Below are 24,694 nucleotides of genomic sequence, written 5' to 3'. Positions count from 1 at the left end.
GTCCAGTTTTCCCAGCACCACTTATTGAAGAGGCTGTCCTTTCTCCTCTGTACATTCCTGCCTCCTTTATCAAAGATAAGGTGACCATATGTGCGTGGGTTTATTTCTGGGCTTTCTATCCTGTTCCATTGATCTATCTTTCTGTTTTTGTGCCAGTACTATACTGTCTTGATTACTGTAGCTTTGTAGTATAGTCTGAAGTCAGGGAGCCTCGTTCCTCCAGCTCCGTTTTTCGTTCTCAAGATTGCTTTGGCTCTTCGGGGTCTTTTGTGTTTCCATACAAATTGTGCAATTTTTTGTTCTAGTTCTGTGAAAAATGCCAGTGGTAATTTGATAGGGATTGCATTGAATCTGTAGATTGTTTTGGGTAGTAGAGTCATTGTCACAGTGTTGATTCTTCCAATCCAAGAACATGGTATATCTCTCCATCTGTTTGTATCATCTTTAATTTCTTTCATCAGTGTCTTATAATTTTCTGCATACAGGTCTTTTGTCTCCTTAGGTAGGTTTATTCCTAGATATTTTATTCTTTTTGTTGCAATGGTAAATGGGAGTGTTTTCTTGATTTCACTTTCAGATTTTTCATCATCATTTCAGATTTTTCATCACCAATCTCTGGAATGCCAGAGATTTCTGTGCATTAATTTTGTATCTTGCTACTTTACCAGATTCATTGATTAGCTCTAGTAGTTTTCTGGTAGCATCTTTAGGGTTCTCTATGTATAGTATCATGTCATCTGCAAACAGTGACAGCTTTACTTCTTCTTTTCTGATTTGGATTCTTTTTATTTCCTTTTCTTCTCTGATTGCTGTGGCTAGAACTTCCAAAACTATGTTGAATAAGAGTGGTGAGAGTGGGCAACCTTGTCTTGTTCCTGATCTTAGTGGAAATGCTTTCAGTTTTTCACCATTGAGGATGATGTTGGCTGTGGGTTTGTCATATGTGGCCTTTATTACGTTGAGGAAGGTTCCCTCTATGCCTACTTTCTGCAGGGTTTTTATCATAAATGGGTGTTGAATTTTGTCTAAAGCTTTCTCTGCATCTATTGAGATGATCATATGGTTTTTCTCCTTCAGTTTGTTAATACGGTGTATCACGTTGATTGATTTGTATATATTGAAGAATCCTTGCATTCCTGGAATAAACCCCACTTGATCATGGTGTATGATCCGTTTAATGTGCTGTTGGATTCTGTTTGCTAGTATTTTGTTGAGGATTTTTGCATCTATGTTCATCAGTGATATTGGCCTGTAGTTTTCTTTCTTTGTGACATCCTTGTCTGGTTTTGGTATCAGGGTGATGGTGGCCTCATAGAATGAGTTTGGGAGTGTTCCTCCCTCTGCTATATTTTGGAAGAGTTTGAGAAGGATAGGTGTTAGCTCTTCTCTAAATGTTTGATAGAATTTGCCTGTGAAGCCATCTGGTCCTGGGCTTTTGTTTGTTGGAAGATTTTTAATCACAGTTTCAATTTCAGTGCTTGTGATTGGTCTGTTCATATTTTCTATTTCTTCCTGATACAGTCTTGGCAGGTTGTGCCTTTCTAAGAATTTGTCCATTTCTTCCAGGTTGTCCATTTTATTGGCATAGAGTTGCTTGTAGTAATCTCTCATAATCCTTTGTATTTCTGCAGTGGCAGTTGTTACTTCTCCTTTTTCATTTCTAATTCTATTGATTTGAGTCTTCTCCCTCTTTCTTGATGAGTCTAGGTAATGGTTTATCAATTTTGTTTATCTTCTCAAAGAACCAGCTTTTAGTTTTATTGATCTTTGCTATCGTTTCCTTCATTTCTTTTTCATTTATTTCTGATCTGATTTTTATGATTTCTTTCCTTCTGCTTACTTTGGGGGTTTTTTGTTCTTTTTTCTCTAATTGCTTTAGGTGCAAGGTTAGGTTGTTTATTTGAGATGTTTCCTGTTTCTTGAGGTAGGATTGTATTGCTATAAACTTCCCTCTTAGAACTGCTTTTGCTGCATCTCATAGATTTTGGGTCGTCGTGTCTCCATTGTCATTTGTTTCTAGGTATTTTGTGATTTCCTCTTTGATTTCTTCAGTGATCACTTCGTTATTAAGTAGTGTATTGTTTAGCCTCCATGTGTTTGTATTTTTTACAGATATTTTCCTGTAATTGATATCTAGTCTCATAGCGTTGTGGTCGGAAAAGATACTTGTTACAATTTCAATTTTCTTAAATTTACCAAGGCTTGATTTGTGACCCAAGATATGATCTATCCTGGAGAATGTTCCATGAGCATTAGAGAAAAATGTGTATTCTGTTGTTTTTGGATGGAATGTCCTATAAATATCAATTAAGTCCATCTTGTTTAATGTATCATTTAAAGCTTGTGTTTCCTTATTTATTTTCATTTTGGATGATCTGTCCATTGATGAAAGTGGGGTGTTAAAGTCCCCTACTATGAATGTGTTACTGTCGATTTCCCCTTTTATGGCTGTTAGTATTTGCCTTATGTATTGAGGTGCTCCTATGTTGGGTGCATAAATATTTACAATTGTTATATCTTCTTCTTGGACCGATCCCTTGATCATTATGTAGTGTCCTTCTTTGTCTCTTTCTAATAGTCATTATTTTAAAGTCTATTTTGTCTGATATGAGAATTGCTACTCCAGCTTTCTTTTGGTTTCCATTTGCATGGAATATCTTTTTCCATCCCCTTACTTTCAGTCTGTATGTGTCTCTAGGTCTGAAGTGGGTCTCTTGTAGACAGCAAATATATGGGTCTTGTTTTTGTATCCATTCAGCCAATCTGTGTCTTTTGGTGGGAGCATTTAGTCCATTTACATTTAAGGTAATTATCAATATGTATGTTCCTATTCCCATTTATTAATTGTTTTGGTTCGTTATTAAGCTTTTTTTTTTTTAAGGCAGTTTTTTTTAGAAAATGTCAAAAAGAAGGCTCAGTATGAATGCATTTAAACAGATGTGGCATCATGTAAGAGAGAAGACTCATTTGTCTTAATCCAATTTTTATTTTCTTATCATTTACCTACATCTTGTTTCTCCTTGTTTCCAATAAAAGCCTAGAACTAACTAGATTAAATGCATGTTGACATCTTTTATTTTCATAGATAACTATAAGTCCATACTTTATCCCTTTAAGTTGCCCAGATTATTAATTTTTAAGAACTGCTAAGTGTGATAGAGTTATTCATTTAAAAAAATTTAAAGACTATGTAAAGAATACTTATTCAGATCATTAGGTGAGTTTCAGAATTTAATCAGATTTCTCGAAATTATTTTAATTAGATATTGGGACGCTAGAGTTTAATAATACAGATCTTCAAATTATTGTTTTGGAAGAAGAGGATAATATGATGTATGTAGGGTTATGATGACTATATAATGGAATTTACATCATTATAGGATGTTATGTTTAGGTATATGAATATGAAAGTGTTCTGGAAAAAACATGTGATTAAAGTATAAAATAATAGAACAGCTCTCAACAAAGTGAAAATGGGTTATTAGCAGAGCTACACAATTGCATTGCCTGGTTAGACAACAGTACTTCGTTCCTGATATTTGCCTTTTCTGGGTCATTGGAGCAGTGGGTCTGCTCACAGGCTTCAAGTTGTTCATGTGCTTTGTGCTCTTGCAGTGGCTCAGTGACCTTCTCTGATTGTTAGTGTTGATGATAGTCTCCAACAGTTAGGAGAAAGGTTGGAGAACTTCAAAGAGGGAGAGAGGCAGGCACCTCCGAGTTTCATTAGTGGAAGGAGGCCGTCCTTATCAGTTACTGCTGTAGAAATGAGAGGGACAGTCATATTGGAGTAGGAGAGAGACACAGGACTGAGGCTGCACAGCATGGCCTGGTAGAAAGAGTGGGACACCAGGAGTCTGGGAACCAGGCTCAGGCTCAGGAATCGTGTCCGTGTGTGACCTTATTTCTATCACAGTCCCTCAAGGAACTCTTTTTTTTGGGGGGGAGGTGGAGGGGAGGGATCTATGAAGTTAGGATAAGAGAGTTTCGGTGACGAGGATTGTTTTGAGATTCATGTGACACATGAAAGTACTTTGAAAATCTCACGCATTCTTTAAATGTATGATATTGAAGAATAGGATGCCCTTTGAAAAAATGATACGTACCAGTTATTTTATATTTGTACTGTAGTAGGCCAGCAGGTTGCTTTTTTATTTTTATCGAGGGGAAAAAAAAAGCATGTATACAGGTTTTTTTAAAAAAATCATATTACCGACGGGCTTATAAGACAAATACCAGTCCCCTAACCAGCCTCTGCCACCCAGGCCCCTTTATTTCCTTTGGAGTTTGTCTTCATATTTCTTTTCTTTTTATTGTGGTATGAACACTTAACATGAGATCTACCCTCTTAAATTTGTCAGTGTACAATGCATTATTGTTGCCTGCAGGGACCATGTTGTACAGCAGATCCCTGGAGCTTCCCCATCTTGCTTAAGTGAAGCTGTGCGCCCACTGATAGTAACTCCCCACGTTCCTCTCCCCCCCAGCCCCTGGCAACCACCATTCCACTCTTTGATTCTATGAGTTTGACTATTTTAGATACCTCAGATATGTGGAATCACGCAGTGTTTGTTTTTCTGTGGTCCTTCACATTACTATCAGATGTAACCCACTCTGTATCTCTCCCCATCTCTCCCGTGCTTCTACTTGAGCTTTCCCCTTACTATTTACATTATTGTGACTATGTCAGTATTTTTCATTGATGAACCAATATAGTATGGCCATGTCTCCTGTCTCACATACTTTTCCCTCTGAGGTTAATGATGCCTCCTTTTTCGTCTGTTGAACTTTCTATGTATTTATGACTGATCATTTCCCTCCTTCCCATGGCTTCTCAGGACCATCTTCCCGAGGGGGAGACCTTCAGGAGGTTTTCAGCACCAGGCTCTAATCTGGGCTGATGCCCTCCAGGCTCTCTGTGGCTTCCTTCCGGGCTCTCCCTCACCGCCCTCCTGGGCCCCTTTCTCTCCTCACTGTGGCCCTGTTTCCTGCATCCCACCTGTTCCCCCTCTTGGATATTTTCTCCTTTTGGTGGAGCGCACTCTTAACGAGCTTCCTGAGAAGGGGGTACACGGGACGACAGTTTTTTGAGACCTTGCTTGTCTAAAATGTCTTTATTCTCACTCTTTATTCTAAATTGAATTACAGTTGGTTTACAACGCTGTGCCAATCTCTGGTGTACAGCAGTGACTCATTTATACACAAAGAGACATTCTTTTTTTATATTCTTTTCCATTATGATTTATCACATGATACTGAATATAGTTCCCTGTGCTCTACAGTAGGACCTTGTTGTTTATCCATCCTATATATAGTAGTTTACATCTGCTAACCCCAAAATCCCAGTCCTTCGCTCCCCTACCCCCTACCCTTTGGTAACCACAGGTCTGTTCTCTATGTATGTGAGTCTGTTTCTGTTTTGTAGATAGGTTCATTTGTGCCATATTTTAGATTCCACATATAAGGGATATCATATGGTATTTGTGTTTCTCTTTCTGACTTGCTTCACTTAGTATGATAACCTCTGGTTGCATCCATGATGCTGCACATGGCATTGTTTTGTTCTTTTTTAAGGCTGAGTTTATCCTCATTGTTGATTGATAGTGTGGGTAATGGAATTTTAGTTTGGAAACAGTTTTCTCTCAGAATTTGAAAGCATTACCTCCATGACCTTCTTTTTAGTATTGCTTTAGAGAAGTTCAGTGCCATTTCTTGATCCTTTGTGTGGGACCTTGATTTCCTCTGTGGAAACTCTGAGGATCATCTCTTTGGCACCAATGTTCTGAAGTTTCACCAGGATGTGTGGTTCTTTATTTATCATGCTCGATGCCTGGTGGGCCCTTTAGATGTAAAAATCTGTTGCCTTCAGTTCTAGGAAATTTTCTTGTCTATTTCCTTGAAAATTTCCTCCCCTCCATCTTTTCCTTGTAAAACAACTACTGATTATATTTTGGATCTCCTAGATCAACCCTCTGTAACTTTATTTCCCCTGTATTTCATTTCTTTTTATTTTTTTGTTTTGCTTTCTGACAGGTTTCCTCAAGAATTTGTTTCATTTTTAAATCAGTATGTGTTTCACTTTTTTATGTGATGGGTGAAAATGTCATAATATGAAATTTAAAAAAAGAGTAGAAAATATGAATATCCTATGATCTTAACCATGCATAAAAATAGCATAATGTTTAACAGTGGTTGTAATCTCTGCACATGGATATAATGGATGGCTACTCTTCTTATCTTTATGTTATATTTTCCAAATATTTTATAAAGCACATTTTCTTTTATAATCAAGGAGGAGTTTAAAAATATTAAGCCATTTTGATGCATCTTGTACTCCTAATATGGATAGTATGGCAAAAATATACAACATTAGCATTCATATTTAATTGAATTGGTGGTATTTTGGTAAAATCAATCTCTATTCAGTGTTCACCTATATCGTCAAAATAAATATGAAAAAGAAATATTTTTAATTCAAATCTTAAATATGAGTTGCGAAGTACAGATATTAAAGTTTCCTAAAACAGCACAAAGATACTTTCAGTTGGAAGAAAAGGATTAACTCAAGTCCTCTTTAAAAGTGATTCTTTTTTAGAAAATATGGTTTGAACAGATTTTTGTCAAAGCTTTCTGTCTCATTCATGTACAGAAACACATATACTTAATATTAACAAGAATGTGGGTTTCATTGTTTTGAAGTTAACATTATCTATGCCATGGAAAGAGTTATGGTTTAATGAAGAGAGAGGGTCTTGAGAGTCAGAAGACCTTGATTCCACTCCTGATTGGACACTTACTTGTTGTATGACCTTGGCAAGTGTCTTAGTGACCCTCTGCCTTGGTCTGGTTTTCTGTGAAATGGCAGTAACATCTGCTTCACAGAGTTAGATGACAGTGTACTTAAAGCATCTGGCAGAGTAGTGGTTGAATAAATGTTGGGATTTTTCCCTTTCCCCAAGAAAAGTGAAACATTAACTAGTGTACAGGTTAAGAACAGGCTTGGGGATTTTCCCATTTGTAGCTTTAAAGAAGGAGGACCAACCAAGAAAAATCTTGATCTAGTAAAGAAAAATGCCAAGTGGGTGCTTGATTTCTGTAAATAAACAAGAATTTCCCCATTCTACGTGCTTTTTCAAACTTTGATTAGGATAAAAAGTAAAAAACTATTTTTTTCTTTTTGGAATCTCAATTGTAGGCACTATTTCTTTGAGTTTCATGGGCGAGTAGTGTTAGAGATCAAATTCTTTAAAATAAGCTACTCTTTTGCGATGGATGGGCTTAGAAACAATATAGCAAGAGGAAAGGACCTTGAAGAAAAGTGTGACTGCTTAATTCAGATCTCTTGTCAGACGTTTTGCCTTTTTGAAAAAAACAGTTTTGTTGAGATATAATTCCTGTATTATACAATTGACCTGGTTAAAGTGTACAATGTGGCAGTTTTTCGGTACATTCAGAGTTGTGCAACCGTCACTACAATCTAATACGTTTTTATTATCCCAAAAAGAAACCCTGTGTCCTGAGTCATCACCCCCCAGTTCTCCAGCCCCTGGAAATCACTAACCTATTTTCTGTCTGTGGATTTGCTTATTCTGGAAACTTCATATAAATAGGACCGCACAGTGTATGATCCTTTGTGATGGGCTTCTTTCCACACTTTACCTGTTAGTACTGCGTTTGGAGAACAAGTTGAGGCTGCCAGAGGTGCTCAAGGTTTTGTTTCCTCTCAGTTGTCAGTGGATAATGCCAGATATTAAACTTTAAAATGACTTTTAAACTTAACAGCAAAAAAAAAATGCAACAATTTTCAGGGAGTTTTGTTTCAGATGTTTTGATGCACTGTTTAAACATGATGCTACTTAAATTTTTTTATAGTTTTATTAACATAATAGAAGCTCCACATATTCAAAAAGTAAAATCTGGCGAGTTTGGATATCTGTATAAACCTGCAAAATGATCACCATGATCAAGAAAATGAACGTATCTGTCATCTCTAAAAGTGTCCTTGTGTCCACAGTAATCTACATCTGATTCTCCCCCACCTGATTCCCAGGCTGTTACGGACTCACCCTGGAGATATTGCGGGTTCAGTTCCAGACCACTGCAAGAAAGCCAGTCATACTAATTTTTTGGTTTCTCAGTGCATATGAAAGTTATGTTTGCCTAATTAAAAATACTTTATTGCTAAAACATGCTAACCATCATCTGACAATGCAAGGTTGCCACAAACCTTCAATTTGTAAAAAAACAAACAAAACAAAACAAAAAAACACCGCAGTATCTGTGAAGCGCAATAAAACAAGGTATGCCTGTACCTTTTTTTTTTTTTTTTTTGTGGTACGCGGTTCTCTCACTGTTGTGGCCTCTCCCGCTGCGGAGCCAGGCTCCGGATGCGCAGGCTCAGCGGCCATGGCTCACGGGCCTAGCCGCTCCGCTGCATGTGGGATCTTCCCGGACCGGGGCACGAACCCGTGCCCCCTGCATCGGCAGGCGGACTCTCAACCACTGCGCCACCAGGGAAGCCCTGTACTTGTGTTTTTTAAAAATATGTATTAAATGAGAATACTTGGGAGTAAGTATGGTGGCGTGAGGCAGAATGTGTGGAGGCAGGCGGCATGCCCTCGTGTGAATGCTGTAACTTCTGTTTTTTTGTCTGTAAAATGGAGAGAGTTAATAACACCTACCTCCAGCATTGTGGTATTAAATGAAAAAATTTTATGAAGCAGCACAGTTTCTAGCACATGGTAAGCACTCCATGCATGTATTTTGTGTTATTCGGAAGTACTTGATACATTAGATAATGCTGCATCATCATCATGTGCCTCGTATGAAACGTAACGCATGCTAGGGACTCAACTGATACTCATTCCCTCTCCTTTCTAACATAATTCTTGATAAGCACACCGTATGGCATTTGTTCACCAACCCTAACTACCAGCTTTGAGAACTGAGTTGAAAAATTCATTCACTCATCCATTCAACAAATTTTATCGTGCATGCTGTGTATTAGTCATGGAAGCAGGCACTGTGAATGATTCCAAGTTGAATAAGACACGGGCTGCATCCTGTGTACAGTTAACCAGGGTAAAGAGCAGAACATCCATGGTGTGCAAACAGGTGGCATGGGAGTGGAGAGGGAGAGTGAGCAATGCCGGCTGTGAAGACTCAGGGATGGCTCCGTGAAGGGCGTGCGATTTGATTAAAGTCTTGAAGGGATGAGAGAGAGAAGGAAGAGGGTCAGTGTCGTGCCGGGCTCCCAAGCTCAGGCTGGGAGCGAGGTGCTGCAGTCCCAGTGTTGGGGGGAGTACAGAGCCGTGTGCAGGAACTGAGTGAAACAGCTGGAAAGGAGGAGCGGCAGTCCACCAACAGGCTTACCACTGGGCTAAGGAGGTAAGACGTGCTTTGTCAAGCAGTACAGAAACAGTGACGATTTTTCAGCAGGGGAGAGAGGTACGCCCTAAGAAAAGTGTTTGAGGTGGCTCTAGTGTGTGGAATGAGTTGAAGGAAGGTGGCTGAGCCATCAGGGAGGACTTGAACATGCCTGGATGTTACTCAGGATCTTAACTCGGATCTTAACTCTTAACTATGAGTGAGGCAACAAGTAAATATGTAAGGGATCGATAGGGGTGGTGCCTGCTTGCTTGTCGGGGTTGGGGTGTGCTTCCTTCTTCTTTTGCATTACTTGCAGAGGGCTTACTGTGTGCCAGCCTCTCCTAATTCAGCCCCCAGTAATGACATGTAGGTGCAATTATTATACCCATTTTTCAGATGAGGAAACTAAGGCTTAGGCTGGCTAAGAGCTATCTTGTCATTCTCCACCTTCTGGGCCCACTTCCTGTTTGGACCAGCTCAGTGACCTCTCTGTTTCCCTTCACCTGCATCTCCCCCATCTGCCCTTTGCTGTCTCCTTTGTCCAGCTCTTTGTCTCTCCTGGCAGCTGTTGTGACACACCCCAGGTCATCATTTAAACTTGAAAAGTGGTTTCTCTAAACATGAATTGGGTCATGTCTTTTTTTTTTTCTTTTCTTATCGATGCTTCCTCACTGTCTCTGGGTGAAGCGTGGGATTCAAGGCTTTTACTGGGTTCTGATCCTATAAGATTTCAGTTTGTCTTCTGCACCCCCCGAACGCCACATTCCTACTTGGCTCTGTGCCTTTGCTTGGGCATTTTCTCCACCTGAAATGCCCTTCCCCCTTTTCTCTGCATCAGGAACTTCTCACCATTCCTCAGGAACGCACACAAGTTACTGTGTCTGTAATGCCTTCCGCAGCTGGGCTCTTCATTCCTTCTTACTGGGCTACAGCATGCCTTGTATTTTATTTATTCAGTACCATGCCTTTTTCAAAACTGATTTGCAGCAGCTTATAAAAAGACATGTAGCAGTAAAAAACCAGATGGATAAACATACAAGAGCAAATGGACAATTAGGGTAGAAAAATAAAGCCAAGAAAGGTTAGCATAGAAATCTGTTCCATTGTTCCCTGCGATGTGCCCTGCCCTGTTCCCGTCTGCATATGGGCTGGAGGAGTCTTCAGCTTTTACTCTGAACTTCCTGTCAAAGCAAAAGTCAAAGCAGGATTGTCAGTTTTCCCAATGGTAGTCAAAGGAGTAAAGCCAATTGCTCTGCAGAAGAGCTTTTCCTGTTACAGGGAATCGAGAGCAGTGTTTCTGGGGTGTGTGTGGGAAGGTGGGGTTGGTGTGCGCTGGTACCCAGTCACCAAGACAGCCAGCCCCACGGTACATGCTCGGCAAGTTTCACAAGGAAGAGACCTCCATGCAGCTGTATGGCCTAACACCAAAGAACAGTTTATGAAAGTTTTATAAAAGCCAGGACTGTGATGCTAGAACACAGCTTCTTGTTGGTCCAGCTTAATCCAAGGATAAAATGAAGAATAATAAACAAAGGAATAATACTTAACACATTATGTTGTAGTTATTGTTTCACACCTGTTTGCCCCCAAAAGCGATCATCTTCTCATGGGCAGGGACCGTGTTCCGCGTTGGTTTGATCAGTGGTAGAAAACCTCAGAGGTAAGCGGTGAGAACCATCTATGCCCGACTTTCCCAGCAACGACCAGAACACTCTGCTCTGAATTCTGTGTACTCAGGAAGTCAGGTTCACGTGAGATCCACGATCTACACATATGTGGTCAAAAGTTTTCTTTACTATTTCTAGGGGCTGACCTCCTGAGGCAGTTTTCAGTAGCGAATGCACCAGCTGAGTAAACAGCAGTAGCAAAGGGACTGCATCTCGGTTGGTCTACTTCTGGCATTTACAGAAGAGAGCCTTTAAAAATATTTCGTAAAGTCAGCAGTACTCAAAGTTTTAAGTTTAATTTTCCCTTTGTTGGTTGCATCTGGGAGTAACATCTTACATCACTATGCAGTGATTATTGAGTCAGATTCAGAAAGAAGTATGCACTTTCAAGAAAAAAGCAAAATTAACAGATTTATCGAATGACTTCAGTTCTCCCCAAATAACCCTTCTCTCTGTAATTTAGGTCAAAAATGTATTTATGATGACACATAATACCTTTTTTTTTTAACAGCTGCTTTTTTTTCTTTCTTCATATGTGTAGGAGCTTGATAAAGAACTCCCAGTGCTTAAGCCGTATTTTATCGATGACCCTGAAGAAGCTGGAGTGAAGGAAGCTGGCTTAAGAGTCACGTGGCTGGGACACGCGACAGTGATGGTGGAAATGGATGAGCTCATCTTGCTCACGGATCCTGTCTTTAGCGCCCGGGCCTCCCCGTCGCAGCGCGTGGGTCCCAGGCGGTTCCGGCGTCCCCCTTGCACCGTCGGTGAACTGCCCCAGATAGACGCGGTCCTCATCAGCCACAACCACTACGACCACCTGGACTACAGTTCTGTCACTGCTCTGAACGAGCGATTTGGTAACGAGCTGAGGTGGTTTGTGCCTTTGGGGCTCCTGGACTGGATGCAGAAATGTGGCTGTGAGAATGTGATCGAGCTGGACTGGTGGGAGGAGAACTGCGTCCCCGGACACGATAAGGTGACGTTTGTGTTCACACCTTCCCAGCACTGGTGTAAAAGGACTCTGACGGATGACAACAGGGTTCTCTGGGGCAGCTGGTCTGTCTTGGGGCCCTGGAACCGCTTTTTTTTCGCAGGAGACACTGGTTATTGCTCTGCTTTTGAAGAGATAGGAAAAAGATTTGGACCTTTTGACCTCGCAGCTATTCCCATTGGAGCGTATGAACCAAGGTATGTAGATGTCTAAAGCATTCCTGCTACATGATAAATTAACTGGACTCCGAGTAACCTGTGGTTTTAATGGTGGGCTTTGTTATACATTGGGTGGGGGGTTGGTGGGCCAGAGTCAGTTAAAATTTTTCTTTGAATTTTAAAATGCTTTAATTACAGTGATATCAGTTAAATAATTGTAGTTACTGAAATTATATTACCAAGAGAAAAGGACGACGGTTTAAAGAATTACTCTGCCTAGCCCGAAGTTCGTGTACTATTCCGACTAAAGTTAAACCTGTCGGCCAGTACTCAAACCTGACTCTTGGTCTTTCTTTCACGTGGAGGATACTCTCCATGAGTGGAATGCACCCATGCCCTGTCCTGTGTTTAGTGGAGAAAAAGGGCTTGGCCTATAGCATCAGTCCCTTGTGACGGTCTTACTGCAGGCAGCACTGAGGTTAGTCTGCTAAAGACATTGCTGCACTACTTACCACTTGCCCTGCAACCTCTCTGTACTGATTGCCTGTCTTCAGAGCACAGAGCAGATAAAGGTCACACGAGCATTTGAGACCCAGGAGACCCATCCGCTGCCTGTGTTTTCCTTAATACTGCCTATGATTTTCAAGAATTCAGTTAGATTTCAGTCAACTCTGGTTGATATGTACAAGTTAAGAGAAAATAAACACTAAAAGTAGCAAAGTAGGGGCTAATTTAAAAAAATGTTTTATTTTCTGAAGTGCATGCACAGACTCATACAGAATGGTATGTAGGATGGCATTTTATTTAGGTGATCCTACAAACAGAACACTGATACATAGATGAATTGAGCAAATCTGATCATTGGTTTCCATCAGATTGTTATACTTTTCATTAACTTTTTAAGTTCACCAAAACCATTACATTGCTAAGTATATTAATGCTTACTTCTCCCTTTTTTCTAGTTTCTTCATTTAAGGGACTAGATATTTTTACCTTACTAAAAAATTATTATAAGCCAATAGTAGGGCTTGAATTTCACTTTTCCACATAATTCTAATTCTGAATTCTAATGAAACCTCTTAAAACATCAGTCAACCTGTTTACAAATCAATTTTATATGGTATTGATCCTTATTCAATATATGTTCTTAGTATATTAGAATACTTCTTGTGCTTGTGAAAATAAAATTTTCATATGTAGAAATATACAGACTTGTCATATACAGGTGATAAAATATGTACAGCCGAAGTACACAAATGCACTCACATAATTCCCCCTTGCTTCTTGCACTGCAGCTGTCTTGTCACTAAGATGGGAGAAGGATGGGGAGGACAGTATTTGCTCTAAAGAATTAAATTGGTAGTAGCCTCTACTCTGTATTCCAGTTCTCTAGTCAGTTCTATAGTTTTATTTTTATTTTTTTTGGCCATGCTGCATGGCACGGGGGATCTTAGTTCCCTGACTGGGGATCCAACCCATGCTCTGTGCATTGGAAGCCTGGAGTCTTAACCACTGGACCACCAGGGAAGCCCCAGTACTAAAGTTTTAGAAATGTTGTTATCAACAAAACTTCAGAGTAGTCTATAAATGTAAGATGATCACACCCAAAACGATTTTCAATAATCTGCTTAGAATGTTTTCACCCTTACTTTTGGGATCTCCTGTCATCGGGCATTCTATCCAAGTCGGTTAGGATTTTGACTTTTTATTTTAATTTGTATACCAGAGTAAACATTTTAAATGTATTTCAGACATGAAAAGGAATATGTCTATCCCTTTGATTTGAAGTAGGAGTTTTTAAAAAATCAATAGAGAGAAACAGCCAAAACTGTTTTCATCTTGCCCTGAATTCTAAGTGTCAGGAGATAAAGCAGAACAAGTGCTTCTCTAATCTCTTGTTGAGAACACAGTGGCTTTGTTTTGGGGCTCCCATCAGGCCCGGCAACTCCTAACAGTAAATAACAACCCTTGTGCTGTGCAGATGGATGAACTTTTCCATGACGTGTTCTACAAAGTGCAGCAGCCCCTCTGCTGAATCCAGATCCCTTAATCTTCACTGCAGTGTTCATTGCCAGTAGCAGACCCAGGATATAAATAATGTGAAGACACTGTTGTTTTACCTCTTCTAAACTGCTGGCTGAGGGGGCTTCCCTGGTGGCACAGTGGTTAAGGATCCGCCTGCCAATGCAGGGGACACGGGTTTGAGCCCTGGTCCAGGAAGATCCCACATGCCGCGTAGCAACTAAGCCCGTGCGCCACAACTACTGAGCCTGTGCTCTAGAGCCTGCGAGCCACAACTACTGAAGCCTGAGTGCCACAGCTACTGAAGTCCACGTGCCTAGAGCCTGCGCTCTGCAACAAGAAGCCACCACAATGAGTAGCCTGCGCACTGCAACGAAGAGCAGCCCCTGCTCGATGCAGCTAGAGAAAGCCGGTGGGCAGCAACAAAGACCCAACACAGCCAAAAATAAATAAATAAAATAAATTTATAAAAATAAATAAACTGCTGGCTGGGCAAGCAAAGGATTTGCCTGTATGTAGTACATTTTACTTTTGTATCAGAAATAATTCTCCTGAAAGTGTTGGCTTTGTCAACTCCCTACTCTTTTGGAAGAATTCTATGAAGTAGCTGCTGTACTTCATGCTTTGAATAAATTTTGTCTTGTTTAATCCTCACAATAACCCTGTGAAGTGGGTATAGTTTCTATTTCACGGACCAGGAAATGGCAGTTGGAGAAACTGAAGCAGCTCCAAAGGCATTCCCAGGAATTGGTAGAGCTGGGATTCACGCCCAGGCCCCCTGCCTCCAGAGCCGTCTCTTCCCAGGCATGAGGCAGCCTTTCACATTGCTAAACTCTATTTAGTCTCCCTGATGTACCCTTTCTTCTTGCCAAACCAGACACCTCATTCATCAGTTGTATGGTATTTAAATAAAATCCTTGAATAGTAGCTGGATTTTTTTTGCTCCTGATCTTACAAATTATACACTAATTTTTGTTTCCTTTTCACTTTAGCACGTTAAAAAAAAAAATTGTTTCAGCAAGGTTATTTGCAACTGGAGTTTTGATTTCTAGTTCTTTACCCATTATTCTGTTTCTTTCATTCATACCAGGATTGCAAAATATCTGCTTTTTAAAGTAATAAGATATCTTCAGAATAAATCATCAGTAAAATAAAAATACATGTGAAACAAAATCTACTATTCAAAGGGAAGTTTTGCTTGAGACGTATCTACTGTTATAGCAGTTTGTACAAGAAAGATTTTTTATTTTTTTCCAGCAGAAAAGTGGACTGAAGGGAGATGGTTTTGCCTACTGTGATTTATTTCTGTGCAGAATGTTAAAGGTTGATTACATGAAGCAGTAATTAGAATTTATTGTATACTTAAAAGCCCAGATTTAATAAATTACTGTGTTTTATCAGGTGGTTTATGAAGTACCAGCATGTAGACCCAGAAGAGGCTGTAAAGATTCACATTGATGTGCAGACAAAGAGATCTGTGGCGATTCACTGGGGAACTTTTGCCTTAGCGAATGAGGTGAGTGTGATTGTGGTAACAATAACTCGTGACGTGTCTGACCGATGATAGGACTGATCACTGTACCCTGCAGTGTGTTCGGAAACCAAACTAGAATCAGAACCTGCGTGGTCATCAAGTGACTTAGGGTGGTAAATCATAATAATTAGTGAAACGATATTTATGTACAGTGGGAAAAAAAATCCTCAGTGCATGTTGTTCTTTTGGCTTATTTGTGTAGTTAATGAAGCAAGTGTTTATATAACCAAAAATGTGCGCAGCCTTAGTAAATAGAAAAATGAACCGTCATGTCATCCCTCTCACGGGAGGCTTTTGTTCTGGCAGAAGATACAAGACATGCACATAATTACTCAGAGTGTTGTAAAGTGGGACAGATAAAGTGGTCTCAGAGTCAGGGACTGTTACGACTTGCAGGGATCAGGGAGAGCTTCGTGGAAGAGTTGACATTTGAACTTGGCTGTGAAAAGGCAAGGAGGAAGGCATTTCAAGAGGAGGGAAGTGTGGGATTGGAGGCAGCAAGCATGGGGAATAGTGAGGAATCGGTTCAGCCAGAGTATGGATGATAGGGAGGGCAATGGGGGAAGTGAGGCTGGACAGCTTGGAAGTTTTCAGAAGTATGTTATTCATCCAGTAAACACTGACTTGGTGTCTGCTGTGTGCCAGGCATTGGGATAAAAGGTGGTTTTATTCCTAGACTAGTACAGAAGAGCTTATTTTTCCTTAAGGTAGCTGAACCCTGGAACTCTGCTACTAGCCAGGGTTGTGGGATCAAACAGAAGCTTAGCAAAAAGCATTCTCTGCTTTCCTCAATCCAGGGCCTGCCCTAAGCAAAATTTAGAAACAGATGACTGAACTTGGCTTCTATTTTGCTCTGTGTGGCATCTTCCACATTCCACGGCCTCTCTGCAGGAGCCCTGTGCTTTCATGCTGATTTAAGCACTCCCTCTCTGTCCTATTTCTGGCCTGCCCTCTCCCTAGTTGCATCTTATTCCAGAATTAATACACTGCCTGCCCCCTGCTGACTCCCCCCCAATCTGAATTCCCATTCCGCAATGCTGTGGCCCTGAGCCACACTGCTGGGGGACAGAATGGAATCAATAAATGAATGTCCACGGGCATGGGAAGGGTGAAGGAGAATATGATGTGTGTGTGTTTCTGTGTCTGTGTATTTGGAGAAGGGGGAATTTGATACTGGTTTCCATTGGTTTACCACTATTATTTAGAAGCAGTGTCTTATTCCGTGTGTGTGTATGTGTGTTCCATAAGTATATAGGTAAATTTAGATATATGTATGTTTATGTTCTATATATAACATATTTCAGCAACTTAGATGAAGTAATAGTATTTTATTAAACCTTGCAAAGAGAAGAATCAAGGATGACTCCTAAATTTTTAACTTGAGTAATTGGGAAGGTGGCTATGTTCTTTACAGAGATGGGAAGATGAGGAGAGAAAACCTCAGTCTTCAAGAGTTATTGTGTTATGCAGCCTTCAAGAATTACTGTTTTAAATCTAAACTTCATCTTTATTTCTTAATGAAATATAAAATACACTCTCATTTAGTCATTTTTTTTTTTTTTTTTTGGTACGCGGGCCTCTCACTGCCGTGGCCTCTCCCGTTGCGGAGCACAGGCTCTGGACGCGCAGGCCCAGCGGCCATGGCTCACGGGCCCAGCCGCTCCGCGGCATGTGGGATCTTCCCGGACTGGGGCACGAACCCGTGTCCCCTGCATCGGCAGGTGGACTCTCAACCACTGCGCCACCAGGGGAGCCCTCATTTAGTCTTTTTGACATTAGTTGCATAAATTGAGAACTGCGAGTTTGCTAAATAAATTATAAAGTACATGGAATTTTGGGAGAGGATGTTTAGCCTATGCTTTGCAAACAGTTTTAAATGATTTGCATGTAAATAGTTGTAATAACTGCTTACTATAATATAAGCAGCTTAAGGATGTATTGACTTGGCAACACTTTAAAACTATACGTACGGCAACATCTGATTCATCTAAGGAATGATGAGTGAATTTCCTAAATGATGTATTTAAGCACTTCAACTTAACTGACTAGTTTTGGTAGAAACAAACTGTAGGCACTACATAATATATGTTAACTTCTTAAATGACCAGGGTCTTTATTTTGAGTCTCTTCTGTTGGAGTAGATCATACAACAGTGACCCCTTTGAAAGGGAATGTATGAGCTGTCTGGAGCTGGTTGCCTGGCCCTTAATGGGTCCACACTGCTGGGAGCTTCTGCTTTCACCACTTACTCTTTTTCTTTTCCCACATCTTTATTGTATTAAAATTGCTTTACAGTGTTGCGTTAGTTTCTGCTGCACAGGTATATGCATACCTATATCCCCTTGCCATCCCACCCCCCTAGGTGGTCACAAAGTACCGAGCTGATCTCCCTGTGCTATGCGGCTGCTTCCCACTAGCTGTCTATTTTACACATGGTGTAGTGTATGTATGTCAATGCTTCTCTCTCAATTCGTCCCACCCTCCCCTTCCCCCACTGTGTCCACAAGTCCGTTCTCTACGTCTGCGTCTTTAGTCCTGCCCCACCACTAGGTTCATCAGTACCATTTTTCTAGTTTCCATATATATGCGTTAATACATGGTATTTGTTTTTCTTTGTGACTTACTTTATTCTGTATGACAGACTCCAGGGCCATCCACATCACTACAAATGACTCAGTTTTGTTCCTTTTTATGGCTGAGTAAGATTCCATGGTATATATGTCTAACCTACTACCTTGCTGTATACATATTGTTTGGTCCCATGGCTATTAGGCATTTTTACCTTCCCTGCAGGATTAATGTGCTTGTACTAAGAGATAGCTATCAGTCACTCAGAGGCTTTCTTGCCTACTTCTAGAGCTCCCTTCTAGATGGTTGAAGCAGCCAAGAATTGACCTACGAAGAAACTCAGAAAGATACTGCAACATCAAAATCCATACTAAATTATAGCTTATAACTAAAGTTACAGTCTAGGAAAGACATTATTAGTGTAGGGCAATTGTGTAAGTGTATTGTTGGCCAAGACTTGTAGAGAGAGCACAGGGGAGAAAAAATTTAACAGAACAATTATTTTTCATTGGGAAAGAATTTCATCATTTTGAAATCTCTTAAAAACAATTTTGCCAGGGAAGCTTCTTGACTTAGGCTATTATTTACAGTTAAATCTCATGGGGGATATATTAGCAATCTCCTATATGCATAAAAAAGACTAAAAGTGGATTCCTGTTGTCAACTAACCCATTAATAAGTGGCTCTCTCTAGGAATACCGGGTAACTAATGCACAGTTAACCTCAGTTACTCCATAGTCAGTGGGAAGGCATCCCTGACCCTCTAAACGTAGCCGTAAACCTAGAAGTGAGCAAGCGGGGAGAAAAGACCCACGTGTGGCCAGTAACTGTTAGCAATGTGTACATCTGAAGCCACAGAAGACTTGCCTGGTTTTCCTAGTACATCACTGGCTGGCCCTTCCTACTCTCTGCTGCTAGTTCCTCGTCAGCAGGGAGTGCCTTAGGGCTCAGTCCAGGGGCCCCATTTCTTCTCTAGTTGGTTACTCCCTTGGGCATCTCATCAGTCTTACGGCTTTAAACACGATCTACCCACTGTACCTCTCTAGCCCAGGTTTCCCCCTACAATCCATGTTTATGTATCCAGCTGCCTACTTGACTTCTCCACTTGGATGCCCATCAGGTACCCAAAACTTCAGTCTAAAACCAAACTTCCTGATCTTCTCTCAAAATCATTTCTCTTAATCTCAGTAAACGGCAACACCCTCCTTCCAGTTCCTCAGGCCAAACCCTTTACTCTTTTTCTCTCATATCCTCCCTCCAGCTTTTCCCCACATGCAGTCAGCTCATCCTTTAGATTGTATTTAGACTTTGAGCACCTCTTACCCCCGTCACTGATGCCACACTGCCCCTTACAGTCTGTTCTCAATGCTGCAGAGGGCAGCGACCTTTACCCCTTAGATCAGATTGTGACACTCCTGTGCCAGAAGGACCTGCAGCTTTCCATCACACTCCCAGTCAAAGCCACAGCCCTCACAGCTGCCTACAAAGCCTGGTGCAATCTGCTCCCTCAGGTCTTTGTTCAAGTTGCCATCTCCAAGAGGACTTCTTAGATGGTTGTATTTAAAATTAAACCTCCACCCCCGACACTTCCCAACTATGTTCTACCCAGAACATGTCACCCACTCAGATACTGTTTCCTTTATTCATTTCTTATCTCTCTATTGGGATGACAGCTCTAGGAAGGCAGGGGTTTTTATTTAGTTCACTGACCTGGCCGCTTTCTGGGTGCTCACCAGCCATTGCTGCATGGAGGGAAGAAGCAGACTTACCACCAGCGATCAGAGTAGAGACTGTTTGATTTTTATTTCTGCTTTAATTTTAACATTTTATAGCTTTTCTAATTGAAATTGGGGAAAAAACCCTTTGTGTAATACCTGTTTTTTTCCTTTATTTGCTGTAAAAATAGCTACTATACACTGCAAATATTTAGCTCGAAAGAGAAATAACTGGTGAAATGATTTCTTTTATACCTTTTGCTTTCTTTAACTATAACACATGTTCAGGTGGTTTCAATTTATTTGGTAAACATTTGCGTATGTTGAAACATTCTTCAACAGTGTGCTGTCTTTATTTTTTTTTGAGTTATGAAAAGGTGAGGAAACAAAAGGTAACTCCACCTGTTAAATCTCTTTTCCTGAGGCCCCTCTTCAATCCATAGACTACAGAATCAGTATTTGGTTGGGGTTTGGGGATGACAACCCTCCTTCAGCCAAAAAATATTTTCTCTAGCGTTTGCTTGTACACACATACTCTTCCTTATAATCTAAGTTTCTCTGTTCTCCCAAACTATTGGTAACACTTAATTCTTTAGCACTGATTCCATTTAGACTGGGATTTCATGTAGGGAAATAGTGATCAGAGTTCATGCAGTCTAATCAGAATTCATGCAGTCTAATAATGCTCAATCTAAGGCCAAATTTGACATGCATGGTGTTAACAGATTGATAAATATGACATTTCTATTGGCTTAATGATTCTATATTAGAAAGTATGATGGACTCATTTGCTAATGCTTCAATGAAAAGGAAGAGCATTACTGTAAGTAGGCTGTTTGGTTATTTTAGTTTGAACTCTTGTTTGACATATCCCCCCAAATATATGTATGCTTAATCTTTTTCCATTTTTGTTTCTCTCTGCCCTTTGCCAGCATTACTTAGAACCTCCAGTGAAACTGAGTGAGGCTCTAGAAAGATATGGACTTAAGACTGAAGATTTTTTTGTCTTGAAGCATGGAGAGTCAAGATACCTTAATACTGATGATGACAACTTTGAGTAAATATGAGCACAGGAGCTTTTAATGAAAAAGGCATCATCGGATATAAATCCAAAAAGACTAAGAAATTCATGAATATTACGATTTTTTACATTTGGAAACAACTTCTGCAGGTTTGTGTTCTATGTTGTAACCTGCTTAATATGATTGCCAGTTCTTATAAACAGAGAAGAGTTCAAGGTGGGTCATTTACATAATGAAGGCTAATGTAGATTTTAAGTCATGTCTCAGTGACATAAAACATTGCAATGGAATTTTTTTTACTAAAGCATTCTACTTTAGTGGTAGAGTTTTGAGATTATGAAAAACTGATTTTAAAAACTCATTTCTGTTTTTCTATTCTTAGGGGCCTTCTGCAAGGTAAGTCAAGGCTGACTACCTACCTAGATTTTCTCACAGGCCTGCACATAGAAACATATTTCTTACAGTCATGTTAGAGCAAATGATGACATTGATTCCCCACATGGTTATATGCCAAATGTTAAGAGATTTATTTTTTTAAACATAAAAACATAGGAGTTTGGGCTAAGTTACCATTTTTTTTAAAGAGAGGAATAATATACTCTGTGGCATACCTACAATCCCCAAATCAAAAGCCCTCTGAGCTGGGCAGAGGAAGGGGAAGTGTGGTTATGAGAACATGATTTGTGAAATGTTTTATTTTTAATCTAAAAGTCAGACCTGCTCAGCACAAATATAGCTGCAAGGAAATAATTTACAAAGATAAATGCAGATATTAAATGTTAATAGACCATATACTTTGAGTTAAATTTTATTCTTTCCATATTCCATCTTCTCTCTCTCTCTCTCTCTCTCTCTATATATATATATATATATACTCATTATTTTTTCTGGTTTCTTAGCTCAAACCCCAGTATGTTAGTGAGCTTTATAAATATTTTCTGTTTTACATGATTCTCTTATATTTACACGATCCTTAAGCACGGTTCTACTTTTATTAAGCCAGTGTGGAATATTAGTGGTTAAAAAAAAAGACAGTGATTCTGGGAGTCCACTGCCCTGAGTTTTAGTCCTAGACAGGCTCTACACGCACTCCATTACTCTGAACCTTCCTAAATGAGAGAGCTGATTAGAGGCCCATTCTGTCTTCCCAATCCAGCCTCAGTGAAATGAACTTTATTCACACAAAATAATCAAAATAGGTGTCCTACACCAAATGCTACCCAGGTAGTGCCCTGTAATTTATTTTCACGTATATATATGCATGTTAGCCACTTAATCTGACTTTTAATCCTGCTTCTGCCTTGGATTCTCTGTCACCTAAGCTCAGTGTGCCTCAGTGTCCTCACGTGCAACAAGAGGATGATTTTCACCTACCTCCCAACACTGTGAAGAATAAATAAGTCTTTTTTTAAAAAAAAACACTTGGAAAATATAAGGGAGAAAATGATATCTTCAGATATTGCTGCCTTATACAGGTAGGTAGATTTGAAAGTGGAAAATAGGCTAATGCTTTTGATAATATATGTTCAAGCACATAAGGACACTAAACATTGAGGACTAACAACTTTGTCTCCCACATTTTGTAAATTTGGAGAATAATAGCCAAGATAAATGTAAATAATATTTATCAAAATTTAGCATTTTTATCTACAAAGATGCAAATCTGTCAAGGGGAAATGTATATGTAATATAACTGAATGTATATGATTCGTGGGCACTAAAGCACAAAAAATTTCCCCGTTAACTTTCAGGAAAAAAAAAACCACTTTTTCACTCCAAAGGAACATTTAGCAAACAGATGGGAATCCAGATGTTTGGCTTATGGTGGATTAGCTTTGGCATAGGTTGCCCTAATACTAGCCAGAGTTCTGTGGTTACCTTCCTTGCTGTTGCACACCAGACGGAAAATTCATCTCTTACCTCTGCTCTATGAAGCAAGCCAAGCACATCTTGCTTAATTATTTCTTCTCCTTGAGTGGCCTTACTGTTAATTTTGTATTCACATGTACTGTTTAACTGAGGGGTCTCCAAGCACTTTAAATTATGTTCTAAGTTCCACTTAATTGGGCCTGCCTCATTTTCTAGGCTTCCTCCAAGCTGTAAGCTGTAAGTTTTATGACTATTTGCATTCCTTCCACTTTGACATTTTGTTCATTAGGAAGTACACTGAGCTTCATCTCTCCTATCCACATTTTGAAGGGTTTTATGTACAAAGCAAAAACAAATTTTGAAAAGACTAATCCACTCTGTTCCCTCCATTCAGTCTAATACATGTCATAATACCTTTTCATTTGTCTCATCCTCTAAGTCAATTTCATTTTCCTCTTTGATTAGCCAGCATCCATACCAACATGTAAGATTTTATTGAAATCCCTTTCTCCCGTGATAACTGAAGAACACTTTGAAACTCACTGCCCAAGAGGGTGGGACCATCAATTAGGAGAAAGCCCACCTAAAAAAGGTAAGATGTGCCATGACCTACATAGGTAAAGATCGAACTGTGCACTTTCCCATTCTTTCTAGATGACTCCCCCCTTTTCTCTAGCATTTTGACATTTCAAACTCAATGCTCTCATCTCCAGGAAACGTTATTTGTTCAAACTAATAATAGAGGAAAAGAAGAGAGGGTGTTTTAGAATCCAATGCTGCTACCGCACATTGAAATCAAATCTTCGTTTTAATGTGTGTACATTTTGAATATATATTTTCAGTAAACAAGGAGGAAGATTAAGCAAAATTGTTATAAAGAAATGTGCCTTTCAGGGAGTTAATACTTATGTTTGCATCACTTGATAAATGATCCTTAGCCTTCATAATGTACATTATTACTGCTGTAGCTAATTTAGAATTTTCACATTTTCATCATATTTATACTGTAAAAATATGTCTCCCAAGTTTCATTTCTGTATCAGGATAACCCTGATAAAGCCCATTTTTCTGTTTGAGGATTTGTGACTTCCTATGGAAATCTATGTATTTACAAATGAAATTTAAAGTACTCTTCTCTTAAAGCTTTGCCTTAAATACATGACTAGGAAAGCTTCTGCTTACAAATTGATTTACTTAATAACTAAGCATGGTGGTGGTTATGAACTTGAATATTACAAAACCTGGACGGGGGAACCTGGCTGAATTCGAATTGTTAGATTAGCTTATGGGATAAAAATACTATTAAAAATAACTGCTGAGAATTTTTCATATCTTGTAATTTTAATCATGTAAAATATGGGTGAAAATTAATAAAACTTCTTTCAATTAAGGGGAGAAAATAATCCTGTGACATTTTTCTTATTTAAAAAAATTATGAAATTTATGCCCAGAGTAAAAAATTCAAATGTACACAATGTACACAAAATTCTATGTACACACTAGAAGGTGTACATAGAAAAGTGTTCTGTCCATATATAAGCATAAATTTTTTGATTTAAGAAAACCACAAATGGGGTCATATTTTTCTACAACATGTATTTTGAAAAACAACCATATTTCATGGATGTCTTTCCATATCAGCACATTCAGACTTGCTTCATTCTCTTTAAAGACTATATAACTGATTTAACCAATTGCCTTTGCCTTTGGATGGATTTTGATTGATCCCAGTATGTTATACACAACAAACTGAATGGGAGTGGGTGAGTACTAGGAAACATT

General features: G+C 39.5%; 1 protein-coding gene across 4 annotated transcripts in view; it reads left to right on the top strand.

Annotated features, from left to right (window-relative positions):
* Positions 1-24,302, top strand: part of NAPEPLD (N-acyl phosphatidylethanolamine phospholipase D) — an 88,249-nt gene extending 63,947 nt beyond the window's left edge. For all 4 annotated transcript variants that reach the window (XM_027123831.1, XM_027123834.1, XM_027123830.1 and 1 more), the window contains 3 exons: positions 11,575-12,221; positions 15,606-15,720; positions 20,954-24,302. In XM_027123831.1, the coding sequence (XP_026979632.1) occupies positions 11,575-12,221; positions 15,606-15,720; positions 20,954-21,082 (891 nt within the window). In that variant the 3' untranslated portion in view covers positions 21,083-24,302. The remainder of the gene's footprint in view (positions 1-11,574; positions 12,222-15,605; positions 15,721-20,953) is intronic.
* The last annotated feature ends 392 nt before the right edge of the window (positions 24,303-24,694 follow it).

Source organism: Aethalodelphis obliquidens, unplaced genomic scaffold, assembly GCF_003676395.1.
Source record: "Aethalodelphis obliquidens isolate GAN/ISIS:26980383/991018 unplaced genomic scaffold, ASM367639v1 scaffold27, whole genome shotgun sequence".
Taxonomy (NCBI): Eukaryota; Metazoa; Chordata; class Mammalia; order Artiodactyla; family Delphinidae; genus Aethalodelphis; species Aethalodelphis obliquidens.
The sequence above is the reverse complement of the archived record's forward strand: the minus strand, read 5'-3'. Positions and strand labels throughout refer to the sequence as shown.